The 20,851-nt window shown below is 34.8% G+C and overlaps 1 protein-coding gene across 2 annotated transcripts; it reads right to left on the bottom strand.

Moving 5' to 3' along the window:
* Positions 1-264: 264 nt before the first annotated feature.
* LOC128229984 (protein moonraker-like) lies at positions 265-20,055 on the bottom strand. Of its 2 annotated transcripts, none has more exons than XM_052941944.1 (22): positions 19,986-20,055; positions 18,595-18,699; positions 17,935-18,173; positions 16,375-16,548; positions 15,850-16,005; positions 15,173-15,297; positions 14,664-14,741; positions 13,663-13,782; positions 12,731-12,841; positions 12,185-12,371; positions 11,810-11,866; positions 11,235-11,398; positions 9,526-9,650; positions 8,004-8,231; positions 7,369-7,482; positions 6,565-6,625; positions 5,820-5,894; positions 5,274-5,444; positions 4,716-4,876; positions 4,201-4,338; positions 3,353-3,493; positions 265-2,672 (listed from the first exon to the last, which is right to left on the bottom strand). In XM_052941944.1, the coding sequence occupies exons 2-22, from the start codon at positions 18,654-18,656 to the stop codon at positions 2,075-2,077; spliced, it is 3,285 nt and encodes a 1,094-aa protein (XP_052797904.1). In that variant the 5' UTR covers positions 18,657-18,699; positions 19,986-20,055; the 3' UTR covers positions 265-2,074. The 2 variants fall into 2 exon arrangements, with proteins under 2 accessions (XP_052797904.1, XP_052797905.1); XM_052941945.1 differs by having other exon boundaries at positions 16,375-16,545.
* Between the last annotated feature and the right edge of the window lie 796 nt (positions 20,056-20,851).

Below are 20,851 nucleotides of genomic sequence, written 5' to 3'. Positions count from 1 at the left end.
GTATAGCTAAAAAGGGTAATAGGTGGCAGTTCTGGGCACTTTCAAGCCTGTTTTTAGTCTTATGATATCTATCTTACCGAATATGTTTGGCGAATATTAACTAGATAGCTAGATAATTATAGCGAAAATTTAGTGGTTAACACGAAACAATTCGCGAACGCTAACAGGTTATCTTACGGCAGTTGTACCAGGTATGCCACCATAGCTTTACCGTGCCCTATTAACCTGCTTTTAATCATGTGGAAAACAAGATAAATATTTAAACTAGTTTTGTATTTTTATTGTTCAAAGAATACAAACATATCACAGTTTGGGTAAAACTATTACATGCACTTATAAAACCTTCAAAATAAACAAGTACATAATTATAATTAGGGGAACAGTGGCGTAGCTACATATAGGCATTGTAGGCCTTGGCCTTCAACTTTTTTGAAAAATGACAAAATTTAAATAACCCCAAAAATGCAATAAAACTAATAACAACTCACAAGTTGTATATAAAGTTATTATAACATGTAGCCAGGTACCTTTTTTAAAATGAAGTCGTGTACTTAATTCTATCATCATAACAAGTATTAATCACATGACTTGTTTCAAGTGTAATACGACCATTACATATTTCCTTATATAACACTAGTTTGATATAACTTGACATTGTTATTATTTCGCCCCACTACTTTTACCTGCAACTAATTTTTTTTAATTAAATCGTCATATGTCATGTGACAAAAAAAGAATCTTACATTCGCTCCCATTTAATACTAAATTTGGTCAAAGGCTCCCTGCATAACTTTTACTAAACACTACATTATTTTTTCATATTAAATGACAACATATGTAAGATCCTATTATCTACTCTGTTTCTACATACACGTGTATGTATAATATAAATGCATGGAATATATATATATATATCATATTTTAAATATTATCATAAAAAAATAGATAATTATATCATGGAACAAGTGAAATGTTGTTGTTGTTTTTTAAACGAAGGGAGATAACTCAGTTTCCAAGTCATTTAACTTTGAAATATTAAAGGGACTAAACACCAGATTGGCACTAAAAAAGGTTTTTTTCTGAAACGAATCTCAGGACAATTATTTAATAAAATGCTTTACTATTTGATATCATAATTGTAAAAAAAATACCAAAATGTAAAAAAAAATCCAGTCAGAAACCGGGTTCGAACCGGTGTCGCCAAAATTGCAGTCTAGTGTTGTATCCACTGTGCTACGAAGGCTTACTCTAAACGGTTGGAATATTTAAGCTATATACCTAACTTGGTAATATCACGTGATAACATCGACTATCCAATCACGCATAAGGAATGAATTCTACTAGGTAGATATACCTAGTAATCTTTTTTAATGGAAAAATACGAAAAAAACTGCAAAAAATAAATGAATTGTAAACTATGTGGTACTTCAGTAACAAGTTTCAATCCATTGTACACAACAATACACAACAATACCAAGTTTATGTCAGTTTTCGACAATTTTCTTCTTTTTTTCGCTATTTCATCATACGGAGTACAGCCCCTTCAATGTTACATTGTATGTCCTGTTACAATATTGAACTACATAAATTATATAAACTATGAATAACATATTTTTGGTTCATCTACAGTTTCTGTCTAGTTTCAGTTTATATGTAGTGATTATATATTTGAATGAATAAGATGTTGACTAAAATAAACTGGTACTCATGTCTAAGGAAATGACAGAAAAACCTTATCTAAGACAATTCAGATTTTGTGTGTATGAAAAACTTACAAACTTCTGACATCATCAATGACATCATTTTAATAAAAAAGATAATGATAACTGTGCGAGAGTCTCTTCTTAAAAAGATGAGTTGACAGGTTTCCTCTGTTCAATTTTCAACATATTCAAAGTTTACAAATATTGGCTTTGAACTTGGCTGTAAACATGTACATTCCGTGACTCAATGGCATAATATTTTACTTGTAACTTTTCCTATAAAGGCATTCTTCTGTCTGTATGCATTTGAGCATTTATAGTATTTGCATGTAAATGTAAATTAAATGATATTAAATATGTATGAACTTTTATCAAGCTTCGTCAGTGGAGTACTCAAGCTCGTCACTATCAATAGGAGACACTTCTTCTACATCATCATCATCATCTTCATCATCATCCTCTTCATAATCATCCTGATACTGTTCTTCCACATTCCTTAAACTTTCTGGCCCATCTCTCTCGCTGGCAGCGATATCTAGATCAGCTGCATCAAACACAGCTCCTCTCTCACTCTCATAACTGTCCTCCACACTTTCCTGGTCATAAGTCACTTCATGGTCAAAACTCACCTCTTTTTTAGAAAATTTGTCACTAGTTCTAACCTCTGAATCATCTTTCCGGCTCTGAATCAGAGACCTTTCAGTGCTTTTTCTAAAATTAGAAACTAATTCCACTTCCTGTTCCTGCTCTGGACTGGTTTGTGCCAGTCTGTAGTCTGGTTTAATGTTTTCTTCAATCCCATCATCCCTTGCAACATCCTGTACTTCCTGTGCAGGGGATTGTGGGAAAGATGAAGATTCTGGAACTGCAAATTCAGCTCTGCATACCTGATGCACAATGTTCTCATTTATACCATCAAGTTCATTTTCTATTTCCTTTAGACATTCTGTCAAGATCTGATCTGAAACTCTGAAAAGAACAAGGTGATGTCCATTAAAGTCATTCTGATTTTGAAAAATATCAACAAATATAAACAACTTTTCAAAGTATCAAATAGCTTTTTAAAAACTAACACTGATTTTCACCGTTTGAAGAAACCAAAAATAAATTTTGTGAAGATTAATTTTAGTGGCAGAAGTTCTTATAATGATAACTTTAACATGTAACATTCAAATATTTTGAAAATCATTGCAAAATTGTATTACTTGAAATCACGGACCTATAATAGTTTATACACATGTAGATGGGTGCTTAAAATACAGTAAATAAAAATTATTTCTTATGTTTCTCAGAAAACAGGAAACACTTTCTCTCCTATGTTGCCAAGATTGTATTCCAATTGAATTGTTAATCTGCTTCATTAAGTTATCATGCCCGACTTATTTATGATTTTCAGTTTGTACTTGGCTATATTATTGTTCTTGCAGCTTTCTAGTGCTATGTTCATTCATAGCTGTGATAATGCGATGTGAAATATTAAGCCACAACATCTTTACATTGCAAACATCCATTTAAATATTTTTGATGTCGATACCATTTCCTGTTGTTTGCCATGCCCTGATGAAGTCCAGTAGGGGCCAACATGGTAGCAGGATAATAAAGCTTACTGTTTCAATGTTAGAAGTCTTCATTAATTATATTATACTCACTCTTCTACAAGTTTCCAAGGATCAAATCGGCCCGCTTTTTGGTGCGAACTTTTCTTCAGGTGTCGCTCATATTTCTCCAGATTGTTATGAATCTCTTTGATAGAGGCCTCGGGCAGCTTCAACTTTGTCTTGTATTGTGTCCTGAAATGTGTTTAAGATGGATGATATTTATCCTGATATCAAAATAAATCAATCACTATCCCTATGCCTTAATATTTCTAAGACAGACAAAGAATGCCAGTTAAAGTCATAGGCCTTGTAAAAAATGCTTTATACCAGAATAATTATATTGACAAGGCGATACAAACATGCAAATTACAGAAAAAAGGGATTTGTTTATTATCATCATTTACAGTGAGATAAGTTGATCATTCCAAAAGAGGCAAATAAATGCAAAAACAAATTCCTGAAAAAAACAGTTTATACTACCCATTTTATGACAGTTTGATTGTATAAACACCAGCTGTTAGCTCATCTAAATAATGTTTGAGTCCCTTTCCTTGGGGAAAAACCAGTACTCTGTTTTGGGAGGCCACAAGAACATGCCACTATAGCAGATCAAAGCAACAAACTTTTGGTTGAGTGAAGGACATCTATACCACTTCTCCTCCTTACTTTTTCTCACAGTTTATATTGTATGTTGTAAACTCCAAATTGGTAAACTCATGATCAACTATACTCATACAGGAACATTCTGTTGTTGTTGTATTTAAAATGACACTTGTTCTTGTTTTTATCCAGGAAACAGACTCAAGGAGTTCTTCATATCAGCTCAATAAAGCTGTTTTCACAATCAAGCTAAAAATATAAGAATAAACTAAACTAATTAAATGTACACATTTTCTCACCGGTGATGAGGTAGGGCAGCTGAATGATAGAAGATAGAATCTTCGTCTGTTTCCAGGGGAATGTTCCTCTGCTGATAAGCCACAGGCGGGGCAGACTTGGTAAATATAATAGGGGCATCTGTGTCCTTGTCATAGGCCCTAGAATAAATGGGGGATAATAGCAAAATGAAGATATGCTCATAAAAAAAAATGGTTTGGCTTATTGGATTTGGAGAAAAAATTGCAAGTATGTTCTTGTCGCAGGCCATAAATCTAATTCTGATATGCCAAAAAGCTTATATCATCGTATATACCATAGGCAGGGCAAAGTTTATAATAGGAAATCGATGTTCTTTTTTAAGCGCTTGAATAAAAAATAACATTATAAGTGAACTTTTTTTTTTATAAGTGGTTTTTGGTGACTTTGTGTGTACATAAGATGCCTCCTTAAAAGGTAAAATATCTTCCAAATTTTTTTAAGTGACAGAGCATATACAAAATAAACTATGATAAAATCATTGCTTTAGATAACACACCTTCCACTCTGTACTCTGTGAGATTGGGCTGGGCCATGCCTTGTGATCTCAAATGCCATTGGTCCAGAGGGCCTCTCCACCTTTCTTGCCTTCAATCGTGAAGAGCTCTCCTCCTCAAATTGAAGAGTTCCCCATCTTCTTCTGATGTCCATCTGCTCCAACTAAAATGCAGATCAGTTAGTTTTTATCCTCTTACAAAATGTGTGCAAAACACTGTTGCTATTTGGAACGAATGATTAAGCCGTCCCATAAGACTTATGAGGTATAGTGGTATACCATATATATTTTGATCATAATTTTATATTTTCACTATAGGTGATGAGGTTGGTCACAAGATGTTTTTTTACCATAAAGACTTTACCTGTTGAAAAAAACCTTTTCAAAGTACTATTTAGTCAAATAGCTACAAGTTTTGTATAATTGATAAAGCTGTTAATAAAAACTAGCAAAAAATTGGTGACAAAATTTTTAATCTTTTGAAAACCGAAAAAGAAAATACATTTTTTTTTATTGGAATCTACAGTAACCTTTACGTATGTCAAAGCTTTATGCTCCTACCTCCATTTGTTCAAGGCGTTGGTACATGTTCTCCATGGTCGGGTTATTGACTAGAGCAGAGGCGTGTCTGTGGGTGTGGTCGTCACCTTCGAGTGATTCGAGCTCACTGGCTGTGTCGTGCAGAATGTCATTCAGTATCATGTCTGTCAACATCTCACCATTCCCCTCAGCCTGGATAACAAGAATGTTAATTATGTTAATTCATGTTTAAATCTTTTTTTACTTTAAAAGTAAATGAAACAGCTGTAGTTACTCACCATTGTCTTTAATTGGACTCAGTGTTCAACAGTTCTATAATCATACTTCATTACAAGTAGTCAAAATAAACAAAATATACTATTCAGAAGACAAACGAAAATTTGAGTCAACCTGAGTAAGTTGGGTAACCCCAAATGTACAGATTTTAAGGATGGCCTTCTTGAAGATTAAATAAAAAAGGACATAATCCAAGCTTCCAAGAATTCTGAGAAGGATTTCTGGATTCTACTGAAACCAAGTAGGAAGTTTTGGTTTTATTGAGAATGTTAATGTAGAAACTGTAATTACATGTTGTCCTGCCAATGCCCGCCTCAAGTTGATTTCTGCCATTTCCCGCTCTCTGCTATGCACCATGCTGGCATCCTGGAAGGACAACATCGTATATGATACCATTCTATTAAAATCAGCCCTAAGTAATTGGTCAGCCAATAGTCTTGAAAAACATATGAACAAAAATTATATTTTTGGCTACTTAAATTTGTCATATATATAAGCACAAACAGTTACAAGTCACTTAAAAAAGCAACATTAGCATATAAATACCGGCTTTAAAGCTGCACTCTGAAAAAATCTGATTTTTTTTAAATATAGATTTTCTGAGTCTGAGCCTAGACTTTGATTTAAGACTATTTGTAATCATGCTAATATGCAGTAGGCTGGGCAAAATTTATAATAGGCACATCTATGTCCTTTTTATAAGCCCTTAAATAAAATGGTCATTTTAATTATATTTAAATTAATATTTTAATAAGATAGGATAAGGATTATTTTGAAAGAAAGGTGCAGAAAATTTGGTATTTCCACCTTATGAGATGAAAGTTGATCACTGTAAATCTTTAAGGACTCACCAGTCATTTAATATGTGTGTGTATTCAGCTATTAAATACATGGTTTCACTCTTGTTATCAGTAATTAAATTTTTCCATAAATGCATTATTTAGTAAATAGTTAAAAGGTTTATCACTCAAAATTGTTTGTTATACATGTGTATGTATTGATTTTAAATATGAGTGTCACTTTAATATACCAGTACCTGGGTTTTTCTCTGCAGTCGGCCAAGTCTTGCAGTCATTTTGTGAGCATCAAACCTGGACCTTCAAGTAAAAGCATATAATTAACATATAAGGCTTGTACTGTATGAACATTTACTTCTAAGGTAGGGTTTAAGCCAGGTTTTACAAGCACAGGGTGCTGCAGAAAAGTGTGCCAAGGCTATGATGAACTTGAACATTATTATTTGACAGAAAATGTTAGGAATTGTGTTAAATCAAAGTCATAGGTTTCAACTGCCAGATATGTTAAGTTTGTATGTATTTATTGTCATACCATATATTATAAGTTTTAATAAACACAAAATAAATATTTGAAATATTTAAGTATTTAATTCCATGATGGCAGAATGTGCCCATACTGTTCTCCATGAGGGTAGAAGGGTTCTTCCAAATAAGGACAGGGTGTAGCACCCTTCCATAACTCTTAAGCTAATACTGTAGTGGTTGTTTTACATGCTTTTTGTATGTGAGTTCTCAGAAATGGAAACAGTAAGCATGGACAGCCAAAGTGATAAATACAATAATATATCATTATGTACATTTATAATTCTGTCTTCCAAACATTGACTTGTAGACACTAACTAAACTTTTGTTTGATCTTACATAGAAAAAATCATACGTATATTTTAAGTCTGTCGGCGCTAGGGATGTATAATGACTGATTGACCTTTGTCTTTGTGACCTTGATGAAATGGATGACATCTCAGTGTAGTGACTTTGACCTTCAACTGAATATTTCATTGTCTAGAATTTTAAAATATGAATCACATTTTTTTTTACCCTACCTTGTACCGGGTGACCTTGGTGGACTGATTGACCTTTGTCTTTGTGACCTTGACCTTGGACTGGCTGACCTGACCCTTGACCCCTGGCCATCTACACCCTCTGGAAACAGCTCCCTGAAAACAACAATACCATAAGATAAATATTAAACAATCGGTTTATTGCAAAAGAATAAAATAACGAAGATTACACGCTCTCAAGGAAACTAGGCAAAAAGGATTATTAAGAATTTGGGCAATGCTATGATTAACTATGGTAGCTTTTTACTATAAACTGAATCCTTTTGATTGTAGTAAACATTGAGAGCATATGCTTATCTTTGTCTTATTCAAAACAGAAATGAAGGAATGACTACTCGCCACTCGTCAAATCTAGGGTTTATTACATAGGGTTGTTTATTAGTCATAATCTTTATTGCATTTCTGGTGTCTGTTATTACGATCAGATCAAATTTCAATGAATACTCATCGATCAAAGCATAACCTGTGCAATCAGACTGTCCCTTTCTTTGAACACAACCCTAAATGACAAGTTACTAATAAACAATACACAGAAAATTTGCTACCCTGCTATGGCATCAGCAGGGCCATAATAGAAGCCACACAGTTTTTAAACAAGGCATTCAAGTCCTACATACTGCATGAGTTCTGTGTCCATATCCTGTATAAGACAGCCACGGTGGCGAGATTTGGGGCTATATGACCTGCTTCTGTCAAGGGAAGCAACTCTCTGTTGGGATCTGCTCCTTTCAAGGGAAGCAACTCTATGTTTTGACCGGCTCCTGTCTCTGGACCTGCTGCGATCCTTGGAACGCGCCCTCCCTGGGGACTGATGGCCACTTCCCCCAGGTTTCCATGGCTCCCGACTGCAAAATAATTAAAACAAAAACATCGGTTTATATGTTCACTAAGACTGCAAAGTCCTTATATTAGATATTTGATTGCACAAGTACATGTAGTTCTATACTCTATCCAAAAAAAAGAAGATAAATTCATGTCATAAGAATTGATTATTGATACATTAAAGGGAGTAATACTCAGGCGAGTGACATAGAGCCAGTGTTGACCTCTGGTATTCATATACATATTCAATTGCACTCAATTCTTGTCTTAATCAGTTTAGATAAATTGTCAATTAATATTAACATACTTTAATATGAAACAAGAGTGACACTCACAAAATACGCCCATCAAAAATTTCTTGGATTCTAAGACAACTTACTGTCACATTGGCCCTTTGAGAAGCAAGCTTTTCAAGAAGCAAATGATTTGGCACAATATGGCATTAACAGTAGAAAAAAATTATTGGTAAAGATTTTATAGCTACAAACATTTTCAGCAAGTTTGGTGAAGGTCAGATGAGAATTGTTCAAGTTAAAGAGTAGACAAAGCTTAAATGGCAAGGGCAGTAATCCTGAAGTGCTTCGGGGCATTTGGCTGATTATCATACTTGACCGATTTATTTTATCAACAAATATTTTCAGCAAGTTTGGTGAAGATCAGATGATAACTGTTCAAATTAGACAGTGGACAAAGCAAAAATGGCAAATTTTGACCAATTCAAGGGCCATAATCCTGAAGAGCCTGGCTGGTTATAGAACTTTGCCAAGAATATATACCAACAAACATTTATAGTAGCAAGTTTGGTGAAATTCGGATAAAAACTGTTCAAGTTTGAGAGTAGACAAAGCTAAAATGGCCAATTTTGATAAATTTAGGGGGCCATAACTCTGGAGTGCCTAAAGCGATTAGGCTGGTTATCGAACTTGACCTAGATATTTCACCAATAAACACTTTCATGAAGTTTGGTGGAAATTGGATGAGAAATGTTCAAGTTAGAGAGCGGACAAAGCTAAAATGGCCAATTTTGACAAATTCAGGGGGCCATAACTCTGGAGTGCCTAAAGCGATTTGGCTGGTTATCAAACTTGACCTAGATATTTCACCAACAAACACTTTCATGAAGTTTGGTGGAAATTGGATGAGAAATGTTCAAGTTAGAGAGTGGACAACATTGTGGAGCCGCCCGCCCGCCCGCCATGGGTGTTCCCATAATACGGCCATCGTAAGATGGGCGTATAAAAAGTATGTATTAAATCAAGAAATGTAAATATTACTGATAATTGAAACCCAAACTGAAAACATAACATGATGACCCACCTGTAATGTAGATCGGCAGGTTGCGTTGCTTTCTGGCATGAGGACAGCGTCGGGTCAGCAAAGTGGGACTCTGGGACGGCCAGCAATACTGACTTCTGCGCTCTGTCTCGTTTGTACTGAAGGCCCTGAAGAAATAACATACATTTCATTTCATGACATTTATTCAAACAAGTTCTAAAGTGACACACTTATTCAAAATCAATATATACACATGTATAACAAACATCAATTTTGACTGACAAATCTTTAACTAGGTACTTACTAAATAATGCATTTATGGAAAATATTAAAAATATTAACTACTGATAACATGATTGTATCCGTGAATTTAATGGCAGAAAGCACCAAAATATTACTAGTAAATGATTGGTGAATGCTAAAAGATTTACTGTGGTCTACTATAGTCTCATGGGGTAGAAATAATGTGTTTTATGCACATTTCTTTCAAATAAAACACGATATCCTTCATAAGAACCATTGTTTTTGACAATTGTTCATCTTTTTCAGTATATCAAAACAATATTATTAATTGTGGTAAATCTTATTTGAGAGTAACTGTGGGTCTTAAATGTAAGTTAGTGTTTGTTCAGCAAAGTTGGACACTGGGATTGCCAGGGTCACAGACTTCTGGACAGATCAGAGAATAGATTTGCGGGACTGCCATAGTCTTATACTGAAGGCCCTAGAGAAATATCATTTTAAAAGTTAATTAACATTGGGCCTGTTTCAAAAAAAGATATTAGACGATTTTTGCCGCAAATTGAAAATATCTCATGGTCATTTTTTAATGTTTAAACTACAAAATTGTGCAAATTCAACATTTGACATTTGAAAAAAGATAAAAAATTATATAATTTACATCTTAGATCCCATAATAAAACAGCCTCCTGGGCCTGATGTCTCAAACAGTCTTGAACTTGTAAGTGTGGCTAATCCAAGTCAAAACGAGATTAACCTTAATGATAATTTCATTATTTCCTTCTAGTTTTCCATTCAAAAAGATTTGAGATGTTTAAGAAGTTCCATGAAAGTATAATTTATACCAATGTAGTTTCTTCAATACAAAATAAAGGAATCTTTATTTAAAGTCGGGTATATCTACCGGTAAACATGAAACATTAGCTCAATGAGCTATTATCCGACATGTAATTGGGTTTTAAAAAGATTTTTAAGCTAAACTGCCGCTTATTCATTATATTTAAGGTTGTTCAAGAAATAACCCCAAGGTATAATTGTGCAAGATTAAGATTTTTTATTCAGGATCATATGGAGAGCATCATTGAGTCATTTTATGGTAAAGCATACTATAGACACTCGCTTCTCACTAAGGCGAACCAGGTTCCATTCCCAGCCTGGGCGCATGTGGGTTTGGTTTGTGGTCACTAAGCCAGACAAGTGGGTTTTCTCAGGGTACTCCGGTTTCCCCCACAACACAAGATCACACTTCCGCGCAACATCGTGACAACGAGTGATGAATATAAGTTGCAATAGCATGTTTCACAATCGTTGTAAAATTAAATAAGTTTAAACTATGAACAAACGATTATCTAATACCTGCACGTGAGTACCACAAGCATATTCCAATGCTTGTCACTCTTTCTCTGTAAGTCTTAGGGTAGGTCATTACTCGAAAAAACCCAGCTAGAGTGATCACACATGCTACTCCTTTTTTTGAAAAACAACAACAATAGAACTAAAATTAAACCTACCTTTGGCAGTATAAGGCTTGTGTTGGCAGGTTCGGACAGTGCACTGTCATCAGCGCTCACGTCCCAAGCCACTCCCGGTCTGCTACGATTCCCAACCTGGTTTCCCCGCATCAAGGCCTCTAAACCTGCTTTCAACACCTGCTGTCGCTCAGGAGTTACCTTTCCTTGAAAGCAATGAAAAACAAATTCAGACTATATTTATATGTATTATAAGTATATAAAATTGGTGGTCGAGGGGGTGGGGAGAACTTTCTTGAGAAAGCAGGAAAGAAATAATAATAAGTTTAACACACAAAATGGTATAGGTTTAACACAAAAGTCATAAGTTACAAGTATAAATTATATTCTTTTGAATATTTATGATTGATCAATATCAAAGAAAAATTGTTCTGAACTCTCTAATTTAAGGTTTTTTCTAAGACTATGCTAACATGTCAGATAGAAAGTAAGCAACATTTTTCAAAACAGATAAACAGATTTTTTTTTATCTTATTCAAAGCAATTTATCCTTTAAAAGGGGGTTTAAAATAAAGTTTTTATTTAGGTGAAAAACAAAGTAAGATTATATATCTTACTTTGCTGTCTCTGTTTTTGATGGACTTTTCCCTTGATGAACTGTTTCTTCAGTAATCCTGGAATAAATTTATGATTATTTAATAAGTTTTATAACGTAATAAGTTTTTTTACGTAAATATGAACCCTGGACTGGTAACTTCGTTCTTTGTCTTTGTAGTTTATTTTGGACACTCACAACAGTGAATTTTCAGCGGAGATCATATCTGCAAGTATATTTTAAATGCCTGTGTTTGTGATAAATGATGGGCAAACAATGAGGACCAAACAGAAATTTTTAAAATTATAAACATGAATAATATATCTACTGATCACTTCATACCCAAATTAGTAACACCTTATTAACAACATACATGTTAAGCATATCTACTTCAAACCTTTAGGTCTGTTTTCCTTTCCTGCTTGTCTCCCCTGCATACCAAATTGTCTCCCCTGCATTGCAGGTTGTCTTCCCCTGTCAGGCCCAACTTCGAAGGCAGGTTGTCTCCCCTGTGGGGATTTCCGTCTCCTCTCCTCAACGGACTCAAGAGCCGCAGCTTCTTCACTCCATGCCTTGTTCAATTCCTGGGATAAGGGTGCAAAAATAAAAATGAATTTTTAGCATAATAAAAAATAATTGTAAGATTGGGTATATATTTCACTGCCAGGAGTAAGTTTAGTCACTTTTGGTGTTAACAAGGTGAAATGTATTGAATGTTAACTTAAATTTCATGCATATTATTGACCAAAAATGAATCAATTGAATAATCGCACCAAATTTCATCCAGATTATGTCATATCAAAATTGATTTTTCATTCAAGACCTCTCTTTGTTAATTTTTGTTTTTAGAGATCTCTAAACAAGCCAATGCCACCACAAACATAGCAAGTATAAGATATAACCTACGTTTGAAAAACAACATGATTATAAAAACATCCCTTACATCGACCCTGTCCAGCATTTTCACGAGGTCTTCATGTACCGATGTTGTGTCCTTTTCTGTTCGGATCTGGGTCGATAAGTTGGCCAGTTGACGGATCAGTTGGGAAAGCTCCTGGAAGGTTACATTATACTGATTATTTACAAAGCTGATTTCAAATACATACATGTATCAATGAAGCTATTGTGTTACATTATTGACATCCTCATATAATAATCCAGTTACCGAACTACTTGAATATATAAAGAAGATTAATGCATAAGTATTTTGTTTATAAACCAGGTATTTCACAAATTTCGCAAAACTGCAAAAAGTCTTGTCAAATACTTTTTTCGAGGAAAAAATAACTATTTGAGTTAATCAATTGAAGGGACTAGAAACCAGATGGTCAAAAAATCGGCAAATACAGTACCGGTATTTCCTTTATAAAAAGGCCTAGAATTCTCAATGCCAGCTAGTTGGAGGCCAATAATAATGATTTTACATGATTTAAAGAATTAACGCAATAATTATGTTGCTGTCTCATCTGAGTCTCCCCATTTAAAAATAGTGCATAATGGTTTCCCAGTTTAAATCATATCTGTTTATGAGTACAGATAAATATACCAACTCTAATTTTAAACTAATTGGAATTTATTTGGGGAGAAAACCAGTAAATTTTGAATCAGAAAAAAATGTACAAAAACTGCACCAGTCAGTAAGGTTCAATATAGTGTACACAGCAATGTCAATATTATGTAAGCTTATGACAATTTTCTTTTTTTCTTGCAATTGTATTGTCTGGTGTCTAGTCCCTTAAACACCTTTCGTAAAACATGCAAAAAAACGTTATACAGTGGCCTAAATGGATGTATTAACAATTATCAAGATAATATTAAAACTACATGACTCACAAACACTATGAGGCAGATATAAATACAACAACACTAACTTACCTGGTACCCTGCAGGGAGGCCCCGACTGAGGTCCTGTTGGGGCAATTGCTGGGAAACAAATCCCTGAATAGCCCTCACAGCCCCTCTATGGGCCGCAGCAAGTCTTAACATCACCTGGCTCTATATAAAAATGAGTGATATAAGTAACAGTGTGTGTATACCACGTGATAAATTGCAACATAAATGCTACGTCGGAAGGCAATGTTTTGATTTTAAAAAAGACTTTAAACAAAGAAAACTTTACTATTTCTTCACCATTTTAAATGAAACAAAGCACAGTCTACGCTGCTTACTGAGCCCTGCCTTCGGCCTTTTACCCGAATTTGATTGAGAGTTTAGTTTCTTAAAACACTTCGACAAACCTTTTCACAATACGGCTGTCTGACGGAGCACTGTAAAAACATGAATTTGGAAACAGGTTTGTCGAAGTGTTTGATGAAACTAATGACTTTATCAAATGTTGGTAATAAAACAAATGCGGGGCTCTTTAAGCGGCATAGACTGCCCTTTGTTTCACTTAGAATGATGGTGTAAAAGAAAAGTTATCTTTGATTTAAGTGTTCATTTTAAGCAAAATGTTGCCTTCCGACGTAGCATATATGACGTAATTTATCACATGGTATACAAACACTGAGTAAACATGGATAAAAGTTTAAAAATTAAAAGATACTAATAATAGGTTTACAAAACATTATAAAGGAGAAATATTTCCAAAATATTAAATTCTATATTTGATAGTACTGAAAATTTATAGCGAAGTACTGTGTTTTAAAAAAAAAGTTTTACAAGTAGATCTATTGATTTATTGACATTGTAAAAAAAATCTACTCTAGAAGTCTTTTAAATTGTGGATTTAGGTAGAGACAAATGCTTAAGTTTTATGTAAATTCAGTTTATTTTTGACAAATCAGCGTGCAAGGCTATTGAAAATCAATGCCGGAAACCAACAAAATACTTTTTATACTTTGAAATTTTATCTCATCTGACCCAATGACACCTACCTTCTTTGTGTGCTTGACATTCCCTCTATTTCTGACCTGGTCTTGCAGGGCTCTTACTTGCTGTCGGAGATTGTACACCTGCAAGGATTTATAAAATTAAAAAATTTAGTAAATATCATCCATACTTTAAATGTCATTAGCTGTCATCTTGAGCTCCGTTTCTAGCCACACATGTTGTCTGCTCCATAACCTCTTTGCTCATCTAGCAGGGTCCTTCTCATCTGTGAGGTAGACCTCACACTTCATGAGGCAGAGTAACACATTACTAGGTTACTGCTCCAAAAAATTATATTTCTGTTCTTTCTCAATTCATAGTATTGTATGTTTATATGCTATGAACATTGTATTATGTTTCATGCATACTATATACTTGAACCCCTTCCTACCAGTCTAGCCCAACATGTTGTCTGCTTCTTCATTCTCATTGCACAACAAGCTTGGTCCTCCTTCTCTGTGAGGTAGCCCTCATGTTTAAAACCACACTAAGTAAAAATATACATGACCCCTACCTGTCTAGCACTGCGTGTTGTCTGCTCCTCCATTCTCATCGCTCGTCTAGATGGATCCTCCTCTTCTGCCAAGTAACCCTCGCGCTTCCGAGACTTTGGTGGCTGGCTGACACCAGACGATTGCTCTGTAATAAAATGTAACATAACTATTGAAATACATTTACTTGAGCATAATTGCAACCTTCATGTATACAAATAAAGCTTAGGTCCATTTCCTGTTAGGAAACCATCATTGGTTTGCATTGTAGTGTATGTGGGTTGGGTAAAAATCAAGTGCCCAGTTACTTCAGTCGGTGTGAGTGCCTTGCTGGTGTTCCAGCCTCAGACCTAGAGCATTTTGCCTCCCAGGTAAACTTTAGCATAAAGCATTATGACACATTACAAAAATGTCAAATAATGGGGACAAAACAAGATTTCATTTCTTTGTATATTGATTACGGGTTAACTTTGGACAAATTGATTCATCTCTTCAAATCAGAGTATATTTTGTAATAAGAGCCTATTAAAGTTTGCTGCCTTGATCTATTTTTCAATTATGGGTATTCACATTTCAATACAATATTCAGCTGCCATTATTTTAAGGTAAAAGTGTTATACTGTTTAGTTTCTATTCATATCGATTCTCATATAAGATAACCAATAAAACCATTGCTTAAATCTTCCATCTTTTAAGCTACCTTGCATGGCCCTCTGCTCAATGACTTGTATCTGTTGAAGGTAGCCCTCCATTTCCCGCTGTAATCTCATAATCTCTACATCTGGATCGTCCGACGGGATTCCGCGGTTCACCGGGTACCGATCTGTGTCACGAGTGGGCGGGGAATTGGTGGTGGCTTAAAAGAAATTTGATTTTATTCTTTTATTTTTTTATGGAAAAGTTTTTTTTACTCTTAAAATGTAATTTTTTCTAGTTTTTTGAAGTAAATAAATGGCTTTAATCATGTTATTCAATGTATGTTGTTTCCATAAAAGCAAAACCTTCATGGTTCTCAATTAAATCTATTTAGCAACCCCTGGTCAAAAGATTTTAGTTTTGGCTAACATTTATATATATCTGATATCGAACATAAAAACACTGGACCTTTGTTTTTCATGAAGCTTGGATATTTGCCTCACTTTTCAGATTCCTTTGAAAACCCTATGACCGTAATAATTCATCCAAAAGAAACCTAACAATTTACAAATAATCTGAACAAGCATACCTGGAAAGTCAGCTTGGTTGTTCCGTGGCGGTGTCCGTGACCGGCCCGCAATGACGCCAGCGTTCCAGCCCTGTTCCCGAACCTTGAGCACGTCCCGCGACACCTGCTGTTTCTTCTGTAGCCTCATACCTCTTTCCTGGGCTTCCTTTGTGTACACAACTCTCGTACCTCCTACTTTACACAAAACATTATGTTATAATCTCAGCAGTGTTTTTTCTCTCATTCTTTTATGTTTTTATCTGTTCTTTTCAAATATTTTTGCTCCAAGCCCTGGATTTGAACAACCGTTAATGAAGGTCCTAGGGCTCAAACAACAGTAAATGAAGGTTTAGAGCCCCAACAACAGTAAATGAAGGTTATAGAGCCCCAACAACAGTAAATGAAGGTTTAGAGCCCCAACAACAGTAAATGAAGGTTTTAGAGCCCCAACAACAGTAAATGAAGGTTATAGAGCCCCAACAACAGTAAATGAAGGTTTAGAGCCCCAACAACAGTAAATGAAGGTTTAGAGCCCCAACAACAGTAAATGAAGGTTTAGAGCCCCAACAACAGTTAATGAAGGTTATAGAGCCCCAACAACAGTAAATGAAGGTTATAGAGCCCCAACAACAGTAAATGAAGGTTATAGAGCCCCAACAACAGTAAATGAAGGTTATAGAGCCCCAACAACAGTAGATTAAGGTCTTAGGGCCCAAACAACAGTAAATGAAAGTTTAAGAGCCCAAACAGCAATAAATGAAGATTTTATAGCCGCAGCAACAGTTAATGAAGGTTTTAGAGCCCCAACAACAGTAAATGAAGGTTATAGAGCCCCAACAACAGTAAATGAAGGTTTTATAGCCCCAGCAACAGTAAATGAAGGTTATAGAGCCCCAACAACAGTAAATGAAGGTTATAGAGCCCCAACAACAGTAAATGAAGGTTATAGAGCCCTAACAACAGTAGATTAAGGTCTTAGGGCCCAAACAACAGTTAATGAAAGTTTAAGAGCCCAAACAGCAATAAATGAAGATTTTATAGCCGCAGCAACAGTTAATGAAGGTTTTAGAGCCCCAACAACAGTAAATGAAGGTTATAGAGCCCCAACAACAGTTAATGAAGGTTTTATAGCCCCAGCAACAGTAAATGAAGGTTTTAGAGCCCCAACAACAGTAGATTAAGGTCTTAGGGCCCAAACAACAGTAAATGAAAGTTTAAGAGCCCAAACAGCAATAAATGAAGATTTTATAGCCGCAGCAACAGTTAATGAAGGTTTTAGAGCCCCAACAACAGTAAATGAAGGTAATAGAGCCCCAACAATAGTAAATGAAGGTTTTATAGCCCCAGCAACAGTAAATGAAGGTTTTAGAGCCCCAACAACAGTAGATTAAGGTCTTAGGGCCCAAACAACAGTAAATGAAAGTTTAAGAGCCCAAACAGCAATAAATGAAGATTTTATAGCCGCAGCAACAGTTAATGAAGGTTTTAGAGCCCCAACAACAGTGAATGAAGGTTATAGAGCCCCAACATGTCTCAACTTAGTGAAGGTTGAAAAATATAGATGATCGATAGCTTGTTAACCTTTTGTTACTCTGGACTTGTACGGTTTAGGAGAGGGAGTTCTGTTGCCATCTGGCTGGTCTCGCTGCTTCTTGAGGTCTCTCTTGGCAAGGCGGACAGCCAGAGCCATGCGATCTTCTGTGATTGACGCCTGTGAGGCCCTTCTAGCATCGCGGCTTTCAGCAGGCATGTGATGATGGACAGGAATATTAGTCAAGCCTCCAGCCCGCTCCACAACAATTGGGTTGGGCTTGTGGTACCTAATTTAAAGATAGTTATTGTTAATAAACTAAATAAGAGATCGTTATTGTTAATATATTAAATAAGTATTTTGGACAAGCATGAGAATTTTTATGAACTAAAATTTATGCTTACTTTATTTAAAACCATAGTGTATTGATCATTGACCATGGCTTCATACTGTCAGAAATTTGCTAATTATTATACTGAGTAAAACTTTTTACATGTGCTGTAACGCCATCCTGAATAAATGTTGGGCTTTTTACCTGTCCTTCAGCCTTTCAGTATACAGTTAGTGTATTATTTTATTAATAAAGGTATTCAAAGTCCACAAAATCACCACCACTGTTCAGTGAAGTGAAGTGAAGTGAAGTCTTACTTAAATCAAACTCTAAATACTATTTAGTTTAATGAAAATGCATTCTGTGAATGATGTAATACCTGACAGCAACATTTGATGCTGCTAATGGGACATCCAGGTTAAATTTAAGTTGATTCTGCATTCTGGTTGCAGTAATCCAATTGTTATGTTTGTAGTTTCCAACTCTGAAATAAAAATAATTAAAAATACTTTAATCCATGACCGCTAGAACACAAGCACAGTGCTCTTCAAAGTACGCTTATTGGATACATAATATCTAATATGGCTTTTTTAAAATATTAATGCAATTAAAATTTGGTAATAAAAGAGAAATTGGTGTGAACTTTTTTTTAAACCATTTTTGTATAAATGTTACAATTTCAACCTTATTTCCCCCTGCCCTTGAATAGAAATTCATATGAAGACAACACATGAAATATCAGCATAAAATGTTTAAAATATTAAACATCTGAACCCTAAATTACAGTTGAATTCTTGAGTTATATTTCAGAATATATATACAATTTTGAATACATTAGTTTCGAGACTTTCTTCTCCTTCAATGACCAAAGATTCTTGTATGTAGAGGACACATCTTTAAAATACAAAAAAACAACATTGTAGCATCCACACAAGATAACATGCTTTGTCTGTAAGATGTATTAATAAGTGGAATGGTGTCGGGTTAACTTGACCCAATTCAGTCTACTACTGAAAAGAAGTGTGCCTGTGGATTGCCGATGTTGGTAATGCGCATTGTTCACACTTAATTTATGGATTATTTTGAGTTGTTTAAGAGTTCATAGTAAGCACAGAAACACCCATGCTGATTTAAAATTTTCAAAGGTTGTGATGTTTTTAATTCATATCACTAATTACTACCTAATTACTTTAAAACATTGTAATTAAAAGGATGTTGTAACACATGAAAAAAAGTAAAATTTATGCACAATATAAAACATGCTGTGGGTTTTATATGTACTGTCCTATGATTCTTTGTGTTGTGTATTAAATCATCATCTTAAGATATAAACTAATAATAATACCAATGATGGCCGAAAAGGTAATTGGGCTGAGTTGACCCAGATTCAACTGGAATAGCCTTCCGGAAGAAATGGTTCGATGTGACACTGGAGTGTTTTCTTAGGGTCCCGGCCCATTTACCAAAAGGTGGAAAAAACACCGCACTGTTTCATTTTTATAAGTTTAATCTTATTATATACTAGGTAAACATTCAACAGATAGAGGAGAAGTGAACGAGTCATTGCTCAGTGGGTTTAAAGGCTTCAAAAAACAGCAGTAAGCAGTAAGTATCCTTCGAGTTTGCTTTGACAAAATGTCAAAAGCTATCGTGACAAGCATCGACATGTTATACTTGATAGAAACGCACTTTTATACGGTACTAAAATCTTACAAAATATAGACAAATTGCCTAAAGTACGATCAACAATAACTCGCCTTAAATATTTACCTTTTGATTTTTTTGGAACCTTTAAAACATTTTTTGTGATTTTTAAAAAAATTATGTTGACAACCAAACCGCCAAGTGATCAAGATCGTCTGAATGATCAGACGCTCTTAAAAAGAAATTGTGTCGTGAAAACAGCTTTTTACGCTTGATTGTTTGGAGTTCATTCCCCTAACACTAGACTGGTACCCTTCGTTACTTTTTGGTAAAAATCTAACGACAGGTATGCGCCAATCCGGATCAGCAGGTGCTCGTCAGTTGTCAATGTCAACAAAATGGCGGCACTTGCACCAAAGTTATGAATGAGACGACAGGATTATCGAGAAATTTCTCTTGTTGACTGATTTATTTAACAAGATAACCGCCTTGATTCATTTATCTCAGTCAAGGTTGATATGAATTCATTAGCCCAACTGAGTGGTCGTCGTGGCTCGCAACTGATATATCATAAAGATTTCTTTATTGAAGTCTAAAAACTCTCATTAAGTGATTAACGTAAACATGAAAACAAATTTTAATAAAACAAAAATAGTATAGCTTGATCCTGTTGTAAGAGACTTATGAATTTTCGAGAAATTGGTGCCGGAATTTGGCTGAACTCACACCTGAAGGACGGCATATCAAGTTTATGGAGATGCTTTGTAATCATTTAAAAGTGTCACAATAATACATCTGTGCAGATGTAATCAATTCTATCAACCCATATTTATTAGCTGGATTATATTCCAACTATATTTATGGCGTTACACCTGCATTGATAATCAAACAAAATGAGTGGATTGATGTCTGTAAGGTAAGATTATATCCAATAAGCAATTATTTAATAAGTAAATTTATCTCATATACATATACAATACTGGTATTCATTA

The sequence above is a fragment of the Mya arenaria genome, chromosome 4 (assembly GCF_026914265.1).
Source record: "Mya arenaria isolate MELC-2E11 chromosome 4, ASM2691426v1".
NCBI classification, from domain to species: Eukaryota; Metazoa; Mollusca; class Bivalvia; order Myida; family Myidae; genus Mya; species Mya arenaria.
This window is presented reverse-complemented; position numbering and strand designations above follow the sequence as displayed.

What these genes read in the sequence shown, in the direction of transcription:
- LOC128229984 (XM_052941944.1), bottom strand. Translation starts at nt 18,656, where the DNA reads ATGCAGAATCAACTTAAATTTAACCTGGATGTCCCATTAGCAGCATCA. An exon ending in ATGTCAAGCACACAAAGAAG is followed by an intron (nt 13,783 to 14,663) that starts GTAGGTGTCATT and finishes ATTTTTATATAG; the next exon opens with AGCCAGGTGATGTTAAGACT. An exon ending in AACGCCTTGAACAAATGGAG is followed by an intron (nt 4,877 to 5,273) that starts GTAGGAGCATAA and finishes TCTGCATTTTAG; the next exon opens with TTGGAGCAGATGGACATCAG.